This window comes from Mirounga angustirostris, unplaced genomic scaffold, assembly GCF_029215605.1.
Source record: "Mirounga angustirostris isolate CCGP_5_RB_7025 unplaced genomic scaffold, mMirAng1.0.hap1 SCAF_9, whole genome shotgun sequence".
NCBI lineage: Eukaryota > Metazoa > Chordata > Mammalia > Carnivora > Phocidae > Mirounga > Mirounga angustirostris.
The window spans coordinates 104,283,210-104,300,895 of record NW_026991717.1 but is presented as its reverse complement, the minus strand read 5'-3'; the positions used below and the strand labels follow the sequence as shown (position 1 = coordinate 104,300,895).

The window sequence follows — 17,686 nt, the reverse complement described above, 5'->3', positions numbered from 1 at the left end:
ATTCCAGGAAGTCATCTTATCCAACTTCTCTCTCTCTCAAAGAGACAAGTTGCTAGCTGAATTTAGATCCAGCTCTTAGTGTCTGGCTTTCAAAGAAGAAACTTCTATGAAGTTCTCTAGCAACTTAAGTCTCTGTTAAGTTCCCACTGTCAGAAAATTAAGACTTCTGACCTTTACCGTTGTGGGCTATGGAATCAGGCAACTATCATTTATTAGGTGTGAGGCTTGCAGCTCAGTCTTACTATCTGCAAAATGGAATTAACAACTAGATTATTACTGTGATGATAAAACACGATGATTCGTGTAAAGCATTTTGTAGAGTACATGACACATATTTATGAGCTCAATACTTGGAAGCTATCATACAATACAATTATCTTTCAAGCTGTTGATCAAGCCCATTTTTTCTCCTATTGCTCTCTTTTTCACAGCTGGTCAAGATCTCCCATTTGTTACCAGCAGCAGCAATTAAGTGTAACAGTTAAAAGCTAAGTATTATATCCTATCTTTCCAGAGGTGAGGATGAGGAACGCCATGGGAGACTTTAGTTAATTGTTAGCCTTGAGATTTCCCTTCTTTAGGGGCCCTTTAACCAACACATTTTAAATGAAATCACAAAGCTTATTAGAGGGGGTATGTTAAAAATAATGATGCTTCCCCAGGTCTCTTTCCAATAAGTTATCATTCTTTTTGAAACTTTAAATTATTCACTAATTGGCTTGGGCCAAACAATGCAGGATCACCTATATTTGGTTCTACCTAACAGGATGTCTGATTCTTTCAGATGATTTTTGATGTAGGGCTTTGGTAAATAGAAAGTTGGGACTTGCATTTTCAGGAACCAGTGATGATAGATTCTTAGAGATAAGGTTCTGGAATGACATAATGATAACACTTCACAGATAATAATAATCCTTACCTGAATGGTTCTTAATCTTTTTGAGGTTGAGGTCCCTTTGTAAATCTGATAAAAGCTAGGGATCCCTCTCTAGAAAAATGCATACTATTCATATAAATACATACTATTTATACAAAACCCTGCCTTTAATTAACTCTTACCATGGAGTCAATTACAGAACCTCTACCTTATACTTGGTTTAAGAAAAACCATCATTCATAAGTTTCTCTTCTTTCTTCATGTGCCATGGCTAAGGGCCAAGATTATTGAAAATATCCTAATTCATAATTTTTCAATGTGAAATCTAGATCTACAGAATAATGAAAATGTAAAAAGAATAAGAAAAAAAAAATTCTTTGACCATTTATATAAAAAAAAAAATCAGAAGATAGAATTGAATGTTCCAAATGGGAGCCCAAGAATGACTTGTCTTTTACATATTAGCAGGAGAGGTCAGATTCTGGAGCTTGGGATAACAGTTATCCTTTGTTCCCTAAATCAGAGCTGAGAGGCTTTCAAATGTTATACTATATGCTGATAAAGAAGGAGTGTCCTCAGGCAAAGAACTGGGAGAAGAAATGGAGATATGAGCTGTTAATTTATTGCTACAAAGATATGACTCCCCTTAGGTATATAGGAAATTCATTTTCCTCTACCCAACTGCATGGATAGGGAGAATGAATTTATAACATCTCAACATGAAAATTTCCCACAAAACCAAAATGAATATTGTTTAACTCTATCTGAAATAGTACTACTATGCAATGCACATTATGTATTAAGTCTTTTGTGGTTGGCCTGGAAATCACGCATAATATAGTTTCAACGAGAAAGAGAGGTTCTGAGATAATTGACTTGCAAATGAACTTCTGGAATGTAAGCAGGGGAATAACTGCACACTATTAAATTCCATTTCATGTGGCACATAAGCTTACATAATCAGCTCTGTACACCTTTGCTAGCCACACTGGAAAAAAAAATCCTGAATAGAAATGGTCTTATTCTTAAAATTGGGATTACAGAAAATCCTTTACAAAGCCTGATTTTCATCATGAACAAGACCAGGCATCAGAACAAAGTGAAACTGAAAATTTACACCACTTTGTAACCTGGCTGTGCCACCTGTTCAGACACTGAGTATATGCTAAGCCATATTTCTATTATTGATGAGATAGGAATAATACCTCATAGAGCTGGTGTGAGGGTTAAATAAAAAGTAAGTATAAGAGCGCCTTGAGAACCAAATTTTGGGGTTGATGAGATTGAGACTGTGCATTTCAGACTCGGCACCAAAAATGTAGTAGATACTTAATATCATCCTTTTTTAGTCTATATTATGGTTGTTTGCAGATTGTCGTCCTCTTTGCTTTTATACTGCAAGTTGCATTATAAGCCTGTGTAACAGTTTAATACATTTGCAACCTTTGAAGTATTTCATATACAAAGTGGACATTATAAATAATCTGCTTTGATTTTAATGATAAAATATTTCTCAGATCAATTGGGCATATGTTGTGTATGTGTACATATTTTATTAAAATCTCTCCTAAATATCATTAACCAGAGTTCACCTAAATTATATTAATCTCATACCTGAGATTTTGTTCAAAATCTTACTCTGTGTAGTGTTCTTGTTACAGGCATGCAGGTAATGGTATTCATGTGTTCTGCTTCTCTGAGATACTAACTTGTTCAAACTGGCTGAAGTTCAGACAATCTGACCAGGGTTTTATAACTGGAGGGAAGAAAGAGGAGATACCATAGAAAAAAATAGGCTCCCAGTATTCATTTGGGAGTGGAAAAGAGAGCAGTTCAAGTGTGATGATAATTACATAGTGCATTGCCAAGATTAAAATGAAAATGCACGGGTCTTAGACACTGCCATTAGATAGGAGACTAGGGAACACTCAATGACAGGCACCCCATTTCCTTTACTCTGTCCTACATATTCCTACTAGAATGTCTGCATCTTTGTATTTTTCTTTTGTCTCTTGACATTCAATAAACTCAATAAAATGGCTCCAATTACCTTCATTTGGGAAATATATCTGTGGTTTAAAAATCTCATCTCAAATTCTTGCAGCAAGAGGGGAAACATACTTCAATTAAGCTGAGCCAAGTGTGTTGAAATTTTTTTTCCAGGAAGTGCTATTGAAAATATCACAAATGATTCTACTTACCCATCTACTTAGTGTTAAGTACAACTGAAATGTTCTGGTCTATACTGACTGGAATGACTACTGATTACTTAAACAGAGATTGGTTGCTAGGAGACAATTACCCAATTGCTAGGCTTTCTGCAACCCTGTCTCCCAGAGCTCTTGAGAACTGTCCACATATTTGTCCCAGAGCACTTTGGCAGCATCCTTCTGCACCTTCTGCTGAAAGCCTGTTAATTACAAGTCTTGTAAACTTGGGCCTTTTAACCACCTGCCTTCATAATAAATGCAGCCTACATGCTCAGACTTGGACAGCATCATTTGGAATAACTGCTGTTTTTCCTTCTTTTAATTTACTTTTCTGAATTCCCAAACCTTCACCTTAGGCAACCAGAATGGCCCAGTATTGGTGACTAAAACTGAAGTGGGAAATCACTTGGATGTGTAATGAGGTCAGAAGATCATTTGAATCTACCAGGAAATTTGTTAAATGTCCTATGACTTCATGTCAAGGCCCAGAGAACACCTTCCTGGGTCAGCAGAGAAAGACAGAGTGAGGAGGCCCATTGCAGTCAATCAGGAATGAGTATGATCCAAGCACCTGCCATATGAGGGCCCTAAAACATACCCTTTGTCCTTTGAAAGTTAAAGTGTCTGGCTCTCTACTGGACATGTCTTACCATCTTTTTCTTTGTTTTCCTTTGTGTGTACAACCGCTTCATACTTATGGGGGAGGGAGGGAGGTCCCAGCTGAGGGCTCCTGTTTTAGGGTCATGCTACCATAGCAGACAACTACCTGCATTTTTGTACTTTACTAACATAGTCTAAAATGCACTGCGGAGAGGCTTTCCCTCTCAGTGAAAATATTCTGGCTAAAAGGCATACACTACCTCTTCTCTTCAATTTCAGATACATCAAAGGTTTTGAAATAAAAACCTGTCAGCTTTTGCTTCTCCCCAGTCTCAGTCCATCTTCTCCCTGGTGCTTGCTCGTTCTGTTCTGAGACACTCTTTCTTGAGAACCAGGCCCAGCCTAAGCAGACCAGGAAGTGTGCAGCTTGTCTGAGGATGCCCCCCCCAACCCCCGGGCATGATTCATGCAGGCATTAAAGGTCTCGCAGCAAAGCCCAAGGAAAGCCCCTGGGCAGATGCCTGGCACCCATGCGTTCCTAGTTAAGATGCGCTCTGCTCTCTGCAGCATCTCTTCAGTCACCCTGAAGAATCTTTCTGCTCATACTCTAGGATACAATGTTGCCCTTTCCAGGTGTCTGATTGACTGGGACTCTACTCCCCCTTTTCCCTGTTCTTCTGAAATTCTCTGTACCCAGCCACCTTCCTGTGACCTCTTCTGGTCTACCGTTAGGAGGATCTACTAAGATGCCCTCTCCAGGAGTAAGAGGTACCACCCAGATGTGACCAGGGCTTATGGCGTAATGCTCACTACCTGGCCACATCGACACGGAGAGCCAGAAAGCACCAAGTATCACTAGTATTCTCACTAGTACCACAAACGCTCTGTTCATGTTTCAGAAGCTTCTCTGGTCCTCTCCATATCAGTGCCATCCACCAACTTACTCTGCCTTCCCAGCCCCACTTCTGAGTCTATCATGTTCATGACATACAGTCAAAACTCCTCTCCGAGTTTCTAGCTAGCTGCCAAATTCTAGTTATCTACAAGCTTCTGCCCTTCTAAAGATTCCATCTACTTCAGAGCAGTCCACTTCCGATAATAACCACTTTGATATATATATTTAAAAGCCAGATAAACTAAAATGGCTTGAGAAACAAACCCTGTGAGGGGGCAATACAAGTTAGGTAGCTCTCCTAGTAGTATATGCTCCTGGTGACCCATCTGGGCTAAGCACAAGTGATAACAATAATATACAGAACTCCTTCCATCAATGGAGACAAGGGTATGAGCTTCAACACGTCACACACATAACTGACGGGCACCTAGACACACATGTGGACACATACACACCACACTGCTTGGCAGGAACGTACCAGGGTAGACCCAACAGCCTAGAACTAAGATGCCTATCACATCATGGGGTGGCAGATGGCCCAGGGACCGTGCACAAGGACATGATTTTTTTTTTTTCCTCTTTTAGCATTTTGGAGAGCACATGTTGTTACCTGCTGTCTTTGGTAGGCAGAGAAAGTTCTTTCCAGGTCTTCAAGATCTAGAATTTTGAAGACTTTTGTATCATCAATTTCAGTCCATACTGTGCCTTCCAGTTTATTCTGCAAACAACAAGTTAATAAGTTCTAGAGTTTATAGTTTATACACAAAAAGAACAGACGTGGTTATTTATTTATTTTTCTTCAAAGTGCTGCTATCCCTAATTTTTCATTCTACCAGATGCTCAAAGGGGGCTGGCTTCAAACAACACGTCATTTATTTCAGTTTTATCACGTAAATATCTGAGCTAGTGAGAACTCGAGTCCATACTAGAAAATGAAATCATTTAATAGCCAGGGCTGTTTCCCTTTTCAGGCACAACATAGTGAGCTGCTAATGCTATCCATTAGAGGGAAAATTAGAACAAATGGCTTACCTCGGGCAGCTTAGACCAGTTGAAGGATTTCAGGGCATTTGTGGGCTGAGGAATGTTTTTCTTCTTGAGTGCCAGACCCAGTGGAGCACCAGGAGGTGGCATGATCCCCCCTAAGGGAGGCGGCCCCGGGGGAGGGGGAGGGCCGCCTGGAGGAAGGGGAGGGGGCGGAGGAGGAAGCATCCCACCTGGCAGGGGTGGAGGTGGTGGGGGCGGAAGGAGGGACCCTGGTACAGAGGAAGGAAAGGGCCCCCCTGGGGCTCCAGGTGAGGGTCCACCTGGGATTGAAGCACAGACAGCTCTCTGAAAAGGTAAAAAAAAAAAAAAAAAAAAAAAAAGACAAGAGAAGATCAGTGGAAGACGTAAATTCATTGGATGATTCTGAGAGTCTGAAACTTTGCCTAAAATGTGTGTTATAGAGAAATTCACATTTCTGAGAAAATGGGTTTAAAGGGGCAGTAAATCAAATGAACTTTAGGGTCTTCATGGACGACTGAGGCAGCTCTTTGTATTTCGGACCTCAGTGCTTATCTGTAAAGCATTCATTCATTCATGTATCTCTCACTTCTTGTAACATCATGGTTTGGTTTTCACAGAATCAGTTTTCATTTTAAGAAGTCAATGTGATTTTGCTTTGCTCTGATTAGAGGATCTGTATTAAAAACGCACACCCCACACCGCCTCTGCTGCCTAACCCACACAATAGCAGAGGGAGTGAGTCTTATAACCACTGTGATAAATCACAAGGATTTATTCCCCCAGGCAGAAGCTGTCTGCCTAAGGTGAGGGGCTCCAGGGTAAGTGAGGCCTCGGCAGCTGCCCAGGAACGGAAGACCCGGCCCGCGGCCCCAGCCCTCACCCTGTTGAGCTCGTGGAGCTGTGCCGTGAGATCCACCACCTGCTGCTTGACTTGCTTATGCTCGCTAGTCTCCTTTTCAAGTTTCTCTTTCATTTTATTTAAGGTCTGCATCATCTCCTCCTTCTCTTGGGTCTTGGCATCACATTCACGCTCCTTCTTTTCCAATTTCTGTTGTAACTCATTGTGCTCTACACAAGAAAACAATGGGACATGAAAACAGGGGACTCTTCAAAGCTGAAGTGCTTTCTCTAAACAGAAAATTGGCTGAGGATGATTGTGAGGCTCTTTATTGGGTAAATATTATTCCTCTCCTCCATCAAAGGGAGCGACTTGCAGGCTCAGTGGTGTTCGCCCTTGGAGGGGTCCTTAGATGAACAACGTTATTAGCTACATTTTGTAAAATACGGAAGAGACCCTAAAGTCACAGTTCTGAAGATGGACACTAGTGTGAACACCTATTTGTGGAGGAGAATAGGGCTTGTTTGGTACTTACTTCAGGATCCTGTCATAAAAATGGCCCTTTAACCACTCTAGGGAAAACAAATATTAAAAGGGCCTCTTTTCACAAATTAGAAATGAGAACCAGAGAAGCCATTGTTTATTAGCTAGTTTGCTGGCTCGTGTCCAATGAGCACAGGGCTGAAGGGGAGGATCTTGCTCTGTGAGGAAAGGCTGATACCAGACGGCATCTGTCCCAACACGGAGTCCCCTCTCCCATTCTCCTCTCAGAAGGCTACTTGGACTTGAAGTATTTCATGCTTCTGATAAATAATTCTTAAAACTTGTGAAAGCAAATGTTATCATCTTAGCATTAAAAACCTTAAGGGCAGGGCATGAGAATCACCATAATCTGGGGAGAAAAATATTAACTCTCTGCTGTAGTTTTACTGACTTCCCAATCCTGCTCTAATGGAACAAGGCATCCAATTTAGCCAAATGCTTATTTACATTGCCAGTATGTCTGCTGACTCCAGTCCCTCACAGGAGTGAGGGGCTTTGGGAAGAGGACTGATCAAGTTTAGGCTGCAGATTTTCATTTCAAATACTTGGCCCCAATTCCTACTCTTTTTATTTAGTAAACCCACTAGAGATATAATCCACTGGGGCAGAGCTACACAGAATTGGTCTCTATTTCTGAATCTGATAACACATTGAAATTCTTGCTTTCTCCGTCTCTTACTTTGAGTCCCCCCAAACCAGTTTACAGAGAAGAGTTCAAGCCTAAAGCCTTGAGGTTAAAATAACCATCAGCCCACTTCTACCACTCTGCGAATGCATCCCCAACTTCTTCAGAGATGTGTCTAAAAACGACCTCACTGCACCCCATTTTCCTTCTATCTCCATTTCATTTCTCTTCCTCAATTTTAAGACTTGCCTCTTATCATTGGTCCTGAAGCTTTGACAAATCCAGCTGTGCTTCAGAACCACCTGAGAGATTTTAACATTTTGGGAGTCTGTTCTATGGGTTGGGAGGATAGGGCTTAGGAATTTGTTTTCAAATGCCCCTTAGTGGATTCTGATGTAATACAGGTCTGGTAAGCTGCTGCTGAAAGGATTCTCTCCACAATGGACATCCATTTATCTCCACTTTTCAGGTCCAAAGAACTTCCCATCTCCTCACAGCCTCCACACTCTGATTCATCAACGTGTGCCCTCTTTAATACAGCCTTGCTACTTGAAGCTTTCAGAAAAGAGTTCATTTTATCTACAGCACCTCCTTTCTTACACACCCCCTGTGACCTTACTGACCTTGGCCATTACCTCTTGTACACCTCAGAATCCTACCACAGTCCCTATCATTTACTGTGCAACCATATGTGCCAGGCACTACGTTGGAGTCTCTGTATTTGTTTTGTCATTTAATCTTTATAACAACCCTGTGAGTTGGGTGTAACGTGCATCTTACAGAGGAGAGTGGAGAAGAAGACATGACTCCTTACGCACACACCCAGAGCCCAGCACAGTGCCTGACACATACAGGCATTCAACAAGCATCCACTGAACAAATGACTGAATGACTCCAAAGCTTCTGTCCTAGGTACTCTCCTCAGCTTGCACCCCTGAATCCCCATGCTCTACAGTGTACCCCTAAAGTACCACCCGACCATTTTCTCTTCATTATAATCTCTCTTTACCCCAACCTTTTAGTCAGTGTTTCTCTTCTTTCTATAGCAGTTTCTGGAATCTATTAATGAAAATGTATGTGGCAACCTCACTTATGTGAGAGCAATCTGAATTCACGTGAGGAACCTGTAACAGAAGTGTACTTCACATGCGGTATTTTCTGCTCTCAGTGGTGGCCCTGCTTTTCTGCTCAAAGGAAAAGGACAAATGTGATGAGGGAAAAGGAAATGCTTTGGCATCTCTTGGACCCTCTTTTCAACACACTAAATATCGGGGTGAGTGCTATTGTGTTTCATTGGCCGTGGCTAAATAACTTGGACAAGGAAAAGGAAATCAGTTAACCAGCATAGTGAAAGAGCAGAGGCCAGGAATAGGACTGTTTTTACAAAAGGGCCAACTTTAGTTGCTAGTATTTTGAAGGAAGTGGGGCAACTTATGTCCATTCTCTGAGCTGGCACAGTGATGGGCACAAATGACCCTCCTGGCATTTGATGCTGAGTGTTAATACCCAAGACATATTCAAATACTCACCAAGAGCTGGTCTAAGAATGTCTCATAATGTATGTATCGACAATGGTCAGTAATTTCTACATGATTTTTCTGTTCATAACTGGTGCCAAATAAGGTCACATGGTGAATGGGACTGCTGAAACCAAGTGGCCTGGGTTTCTCTTTTAAAATTCTGGGTCATCCCTGGTGTTCTTTATGACATTTCTTAAAACATAGTGTGACTTGACAAACAGTTATGGGGCGGGGGGAGGGCTGGAAGGAGTAGTAGTTAAGAAAATTTGTATCAATGAATACCAAACAGCAAATGCTACAAACTCTTCCAAAAAAATTTACATAATTATAATAAAAGGAAAAAATATTTGGCAATCAGCAGGACAACTAAAATAGCTCGATTCAAGAGAAAACAGGGCAAAAACGCCCTTAAGACATAGAAAAGGAAAGACTTTTTGATGCACTAAAGTCAGTAAGAAGTATCAGCACAAATTTCTAAAATATACAGAGAACAGAGTTGCCCAATAACCAGTAACATGGCCTCTTCTCTTGTCGGGGCCTCATTATTTACCTTTTCTCATCTTTTCCGCTTGTTCTTTCCACTGCTTAACTTCATTTTCATTAACCAACCTGTATAATAGTTAAAGGAGTATTCATTACAAAAAACCATAAAAGGCCCACTGCCAAAATGCATGCTCTCTAGGTACAAAAATAGTCCACTGCACAGAAAACCCTCAGTGTGCATGAAAGCCATTTAAACCCGGACGTTACTCAGATATATTACATATGTATATATAGGAACTCATATTTGACGTCTAGAACATTTCAGTTCTCCCAGCTGCTATTTTAAAGTAGGATAAAATAAATATCTTACACAGTGACTATTATTTCACAGACCACAAAATAAGAAACTTACATTCGTACGACATTCTTAATATTAAAGTTTTCCAAAGGTGTGGTGTCGGGGTCCTGTCCTTTGTCATTTTGAATAACTATTTGCTGTATAATTCTATCTAGTAGTAGCCAGTACTGAACGGTGTTGCCACTTCTCTTGTCTAAAAAAGAAAAGAATGGAGGAAAAATACTTGAAGTTGTTTCTAAACTAGGATGAATATTTTTCAATAGCGGTCACCCACTGGAGCCACAGAACCAGAGATGTTTACAACATCTGCACCAGCACTTCCCAAAGTTTCTGGAATTCTGACATGCAATGATCATTTATGTGACTGAGAGGCATTTTCTATCCCTTTTGAAATGTGTTGCAAGGCATATATTTATTTTTAAAATCAAAGTAGGTTATAATTCATCTCAGTTTTGGAATGTCACAATACCCCTTGAGCTGTGTGACACTTTGGACTGTCACAAAACCAAGGTTGGAATCCCTGGTGTGCACCCAAACTAATCAGCACTGTTCAGAAGACAGAGTCCTTTGGATGATGTCCAAACATTTGAAAACACACATGTAAGTCACAAACACACTCACAAGGCATTTGGAGGCAGTGGTGCAGGATGGACATGAAGTGAGGGTAAGCTTCACTATGGGTCAGCCTCTTCCTGGTCAGCTCAAACATCTGAGTCGCACTTTTTGTGTCTATGTGAACCTATTCCGTATGAAAAAGAAATCTAAGTCAAACACCCAATATCCTCAATACCTGCAATGCAAGGTAAGCAAATCCAAGGTAAACAGAGCTAATCCTCCAGGTATACCAAGTCCATGTCAACTCAACACACATTACAACAGGGAAATTCCTTGAGTTGATGAGTTAAATCAGAATAATTGTGAGCATACCTACCAGTTCAAATCTTTTGGCAAATTCTAGTTCATCTTCATTTCGGAGCATTTCAAAAAAATCTAAATGTCTGAAATCCAATAAAAGAGAAGCTATTAAAAGTAGAACATCCTACAAACATAAGCACATGGGAATCAGGACATTAATACTAAGACCTTTCCTGAATATTCAGATTTCTCTAAAAGAAATAAGACAACAAAATTTGAATGCCTTTGCTTAACTATGTTCTAAGGAAAAAGACATATTCTGACTGAAATGAGATCACAATAAGAGACAAATTTAAGAGCCTAGGATGCCTAGTACATAGTAGATAATAAATGTTTATCAAATCCAAAAACAGTCAAGTCCAGATTCTGCTCACAGACTCCCTTTATGGAAAAATGAGCCCACATACCTACACTTGCCTGATTGATGAATTAAGACCACAAAAGAAATATTCATGCCATTCACTTATTCATTTATTGAACCCCTACTATGTATTTTAGATACTGGGGATGGTAAGTTCTATGAAGACAAACACATCAGGGTAAAGGGAAAAGAGAATGATGGGAGGTGAGGTGAGTTGTGTACACACACTGGCTGGAAAAGGTCTCTCTGAAGGGAAGAAGGAAATAAACAATTTGGACATCTGTAGGAAGATCTTTTAATGCTGAGAAAATAGCAAGTGCAAAGGCCCTGAGGCAAAAGTATTTTGACATGTTCATAGACTTCCAAGGAGAAGAGCATGTCAGAGTGCATGAATGAGGGAGGGGAGCAGTAGAAGGAAAGATCTGAGAGCTAGTGGGATATCTTAGAAATAGTGAAATGATTGCAAACAAGAGCAAATGAACAAGAGAGTGAAAATTCACATTCACAGAATGCCTATCATGGTGCCAAGTGATTCCATGTTTTATAGTTAATCTTCATAACAGCCCATAAAAGATAGTGGTCATCATTATCATCATTATTATCACTATTTCTTGGGGGGGAAAAAAAAACAACCAGTAAGATTCAGAAAGATTGAGTAACTTGACCAGAATACATAGCAAGTTAAGGGGTAGGACAAGGATGTGGATTCAGTCTGATGCCACAACCCGCATTAAGTTCTCTGTACGCTGTGCTGCTTCTTTCACTGACAAAGTCTTAATATAAAAGCACCATTCATTGAACTAATATTTGGGGGCCAGCTCCTTATGTTACAGAAAGGTCACATGCAATTCACAGGCACTGCGTACACGGAAAAAGCATGAATTAGATGATAACAGTCTGACTTACCTATCTAATGTTGAATTTTCATGTTCCCTTAATTTATCTATTACAGGCTGAATTCCTAACATCAGAAATTCATAGCGAAGATGAAGTCTAAAGTCCAAACTTTCCTGAAAGTGAAAGGGTGATAAAACACATATTTATGCTTTTTGGACTATGTACATAGAAATTTTAAAAAAGATTATTCTTTAATAATGCATGTTTTCAAGAGTAGTACGGAAGGCTCTTACCACTCCTGCACCTTGGCTTAGCACTGCATTGATGAAGGACATGATGGCAGTCTTGAGACTCACTTCATCTCGATACCGCCCTGTGCTTTTATCCAAGTCATTAATCAACGTCTATAAAAACAAAGGACTGAATCATCACTAATCTTACGCTCATTTTATTAATTTTTATATTCGGAAGTAAATTTTTTAAATCTTGTGTTTAGTCAGAATTACATTAATCCATAGAAAGCCACCTTTTATTTTTCCTAAAATTAGTTCAAAAAACTCTTACTTTCAAACTTCCTACCTCACCTATGTTCATTTATACATGTATACAAAATACAAAAGACTGCGCTTTGTAGACTTGGCTTGCTTTTTATATTTGGGTATAAATACGGTGACAGGATCTCACTGTTTATATTGATACTAAATCAAGAATGGCAACCTGTAAGACTTTCAGGGAACACTGCATTTAGTGAATTCAAAAGATACCTGCTACAGCATGTGTAGGAAGCAGGGTCATATTTTCAAATTCAGTAAATCTAAAATCCCAGGTTGATCAACTATTGAAAGCATATTATACTCTGGTACTAAAACCCAAGAGGAAGGAAACACTTGAGTCATCACCACAGAGGGAAATCTCAAGTTATGTTCCCCCCCTCAGGGCCAGGAAAGCACCTGTCAGAAGGGGTGGATGACAAAGCGTAGAGCGAGCATGCCCACCTGAAAGCGAGTTCTTTCACTGGCATACTTCTGGTAGTGCAGCATGGCCTGCAGAACCTTCTTGTGGCCCCCGGGAACCAGGCACACGGCGCCCAAGATTTCCAGCACGGCCACCTTCGTTTTAATGTTCTCTGTGCTCAGACTCTGAGCAATCACATTAATACTCTCAGAATGAGCCAGGACATGAGCCCGACCTTGAGAGTTGTTCATTAGCGCCTTTATACATCCAATGAGAGAGGTATGTATTCGAGACTCTGAGGTCTCGTAGTCCATGGTCTTTAGAAAGTTGAGAATACATGACAGGCCATCCAAGTCGATGAATCTGGTTACAAACCTGGCAGGAGAAGAAGGTTAAAATGGATCAGACCTAGGTCTCTTTGGAATTTTCTAATAGCCCTTAAAGGAAAAGTTTTGCAGGGGCAGGAGAAAGGAAGATGTATTTCCTGAAGTACCAAAGACCTAGATGGATGAAGTCTTCTTAATTCCTGACCTCTTCCTCAGCACAAACCCAATGGTCAGGTCTACCAGAAATGTGAAATAATATCTATTTGAGATAAACAGATCTCAACCGATACAAAAAAACAATGAACAGATCATATAACCACAGTAAAATCAGGAACAAGAAGACACTCAGAATATGTGTCTTAAGTTAAAGTCATCTGCTGATCCTGTGTTATCATAGCATCCAGCCCCTAAACACCTTTATGTTAACCATTGACCCATATCAATGAAAGTCAGAGCATCCTTAAGCTCCAGGATATTTGTCAAACAAATGATAATCTATATTACTAACATTTTGTAGCAAACTCTTCTTTTGTAGGACATGCTACTGGAATCCCTCTATGTAAAACAAATAAGGGGCGCCTGGCTGGCTCAGTCCATAGAGCATGCGACTCTTGATTTCAGTCTTGTGAGTTCAAGCCCCATGATGGGCCTGGAGCCTACTTAAAAAACTAAATAAATAAATGGCTAAAACAAAACAAAAGCAAGCCTTTGTTACTGCATATTAATTGATATCCATGGCATTTATTTACTGTAAAGTTGATCAGTGAGAATCATTCACGATGCACATATAATGTGAAGTTCTGAAAATTTCAGAAGTAACATAACTTGTTTATATGACTGCTCCAGAAATTTCCAAACTTATTTAGTCTTGGATACCTATTAACATCTGAGAATGCAAACACACACAAATAGGGACACACTGATGTAGTTAGGATTGGCTACAAAACCTCTGTCATACAACTGCATAGAATTTTTGATAAATCAGTATATTTTTCTTAGTTAGCATTTTATAGTCAAATTAAGAAAAGGAAATCTTTATTTTCCAGCCATTCCATGCAGTCACACAACGCAGATATAGTCCAGCTGGTTAAATCAACTGGCTTCATTCACAGCTCCTACGTTAATGAAATGTACCTAGAAGCATCCCAATATCCCACCAAACCTTAAAGACTAATTAATGGAAAATGAAGGTGTGGGAGATACACAGTGGAGGCTGACTGCCCATCTCTTTTAAGCAACAGTTTTATTGAGATATAACTCACATGCCATAAAATTCATATTTTCAAACGTACAATTCAGTGATTTTCACAGAGCTGTGCAATCACTGACATCATCTGATTTCATAACACTCTAGTCTTCCCCAAAAGACCATTTCCCCCCCTCCCCAACCCTAAGCAACCACTAATCTTTCTGTCTGTATAGATTGGTCTTTTCTGGACATTTCATATAAATGGAATCATGCAGTATGTTGTCTTTTTTCATCTGGCTTCTTTTACTTTGCATAAATATTTTCAAGGCTCATCCATGTTCTAGCATGTTATCAATAGTCTATTCCTCTCTAGGACTGAATAACAATTCATTGTATGGATATATCACATTCTATTTATCCATTCATCAGCTGATAGAATTTGGGTTGTTTCTACTTTTTGGTCATTATGAATACTGTTAACATGAACATTCCTGTTCCCTCGGCTATATATCAAGGAGTAGAATTGTCCAGTGATAGAACAACACTATGTTTAACATTCAGAGGAACCGTCCAACTGTTTTCCGAAGTGGCTGCACCATTTTACTTTCCCACCAACAATGTACAAGGGTTGCAATTTCTCCACATCTGCACCAACACTTGCTAGTCTCTTTTTAAATTTTAGCCATCTTAACAGCTGGCTGTATATCTTTAATTGAAGAAAATCAATTTATTCAATGTTCAATGATTAAAGTATTTCACCCATGATCCAATGGAATGCTTTTAATTTAAGACTTCCTTAAAAGTTTGGCTATTGCAGAAAAAAGAAGAAAGTAGGGTAGGAAAGAAGGGAGAAAGAAAGGACAGAAGAAGAAAAAAGAAAAAAAGAGAGAGAAGTAATACATGCTACCCAAGAAAGAATTACCTCATTGGTTTTGTCCTTAGTGCTGTCTTCAAACTCTCTATAGTTTTACTTCTCTCTTCTTCCTCTTCCTTCTCTAAAGCCAGGAGAGATTTTCTCTATGCAAAGAAAACTGAAGTTACCTCTTCAAATTCTATGATTTAATTAGGGTACAAGCAAGACAAGTCCACAGATTACATGCTAATATCACTTTTAATACAAATAAACAATCAGTACATCTATGACTAGGGTTGCTATAAAACCAAAATATAGAGCAAAAGTACTAAGAATTCCAGATTTGTTATCTCTATTGAAAGTTCTTTCAAAATTTAAATAAAGCTTTAAGAAATGTTTAGAATCTTCAGTAGAGATAACTACACTCTGATGAAGACATTACTATTTATATTTGATAGAAAGAGGGTTGGATCTGCAGTTAAATACAGCATTCTGGCAAATGAAGTTAGTAACATTATCACACTATCAAACCAAGGCAGTTTGCGGAATCCTCAAGCCGAAAAGTAGAATCTTTTACACTTTGTGTTACATCAAATTATTTAACAGGAACAATCAAATCGGACATGATACTAAGATGGACAATTCTTTCAGAGTAAATACTTAACATCACTTGGAAATTAGGCTGTGGTGTGTGTGTGTGGGGGGGGGGGTGCTTACACCCTCCCTACCGGGGATCTTTGAGCAATGCTTCCCAAACTTTAATGTAGACATGGATCTCCTGGGGCTCTTGTTAAAATGAGGGTTCTGATTTCGTGTGTCTGGAGGGAAGCCCAAGATGCTGCATTTCTGACTAGTTTCCATGCAGTGCTGATGTTACAAGGTCTATGGGCCACACTCTGAAGAACAAGGCTCTAAGGAAACAGATCTCAGTTGACATTACAGTCATGGATGCTAGTAAGGTTTATCTTTGTGAAAAAGTATTTTCCATTCCTTTAAGCCCATGATCAACTGGTTGTACTGAAAGTACCCTCAAGTCTTAATGGCCTCAGGAGCCTCCACCCACAGAACCACTGGTCCCTTGCCATCATCCTATTCTGAACACATGCTATTCTTTTTTTTTTTTTAAGATCTCAGTTTCCTTACCTGCTACCAATTCTGATAAAATGCGAGGCTGGGAAATAGGCTGGGGTACTGGGGGGAAAAAAAGTTTGTTTCTTATCCCTGTGTCTCAATGATCCAGTCTCTCCCTTTCTTTCAGGACCGCAGATCATCAAAGGGTGACTTTACTTCATTTTTTCAAGTTAATAGTATCAGTAGTAAGTAACTAAATGTTAATTAAAACCTAAATTTGACTTCACAATTAGGAGGGTTAAAGCTCCAAACAAAGAAATATATCAGTATCATTTAAGGCAACTGAAATAAGAATCAGTAAAGTCTTGTTTTTCAAACGTGTTATTGTTTCCGCTGACCCTGTCCTCTTGCTGGTGATGTGCCTGGACAGCTGTGACCAGAGGACGGCAGGGGAAGAAGCTGTGTGCAGAAATAGCCAATAAATTTCTTCACAGCTCTGTGAGACCCATTCCCTGGAAAATTCAGCCCGAATCCAGCCAAGTATGTTTAATCTCCTATGGCACAGCTGAACTCGTTTTAGACTCTGAAGCAATCACTTTGAATCTGCAGCTCAGAATCAAGCCATTTATGAACATCACTGCTTGTCCCTAAGCTTAATCACACAAAACTATACCCAAATTAAAGACACGCAATCCTTATTATGGCTCACTAATACCAAAGAAAGATGTACGTATTTATTCTTTTAACATTGGAGTGTGTGGAACATCTGAATAAAGACAGACTACATTAAGTCTCTCGCTAGTAGAGCTGGGAGATTTATAAAAAGTCAAGAAAATTGAATTAGAATTTCCTTTCCCAGTGTCAGGACCATTACCTTCCTTTCAGGCAACACACTCTTTTCTGTATGTGATAAAATTAGATTTGAATCAAAGATTGTGTTCGTTATACTGAGAAAACTGAGGATATGCAGATGAATGTGATATTCTAATGTGACTTTTCAAAATAAAATAAATTATATGAAGTCTAAAGTTTTCAAGCTTCACATTTAGGAAGAAGGCTTGATTTGCAGTTTTTCACAGAAAGAGGAGACATGCCTACCTTTCTAAAGATAGCTGCTAGGCCAACCATGTAGTATGCACCTTGGCATACTCAGGTGAGGCTTGTGGTGGCCTCCTTGGGAGCTCTATGTACTTACTAGATCCCTGCTCACCTGAGAAGTGGGC

General features: G+C 39.6%; 1 protein-coding gene across 4 annotated transcripts in view; it reads right to left on the bottom strand.

Annotated features, from left to right (window-relative positions):
• Positions 1-17,686, bottom strand: part of DAAM1 (dishevelled associated activator of morphogenesis 1) — a 164,642-nt gene that overhangs the window by 34,463 nt on the left and 112,493 nt on the right. For all 4 annotated transcript variants that reach the window (XM_045900963.3, XM_054513734.2, XM_045900962.3 and 1 more), the window contains 11 exons: positions 15,462-15,556; positions 13,066-13,399; positions 12,364-12,474; positions 12,140-12,243; positions 10,889-10,955; positions 10,579-10,696; positions 10,012-10,150; positions 9,667-9,725; positions 6,471-6,658; positions 5,615-5,914; positions 5,193-5,300 (listed from right to left, as the gene is read on the bottom strand). In XM_045900963.3, coding sequence (XP_045756919.1) covers positions 5,193-5,300; positions 5,615-5,914; positions 6,471-6,658; positions 9,667-9,725; positions 10,012-10,150; positions 10,579-10,696; positions 10,889-10,955; positions 12,140-12,243; positions 12,364-12,474; positions 13,066-13,399; positions 15,462-15,556 — 1,623 coding nt within the window. The remainder of the gene's footprint in view (positions 1-5,192; positions 5,301-5,614; positions 5,915-6,470; positions 6,659-9,666; positions 9,726-10,011; positions 10,151-10,578; positions 10,697-10,888; positions 10,956-12,139; positions 12,244-12,363; positions 12,475-13,065; positions 13,400-15,461; positions 15,557-17,686) is intronic.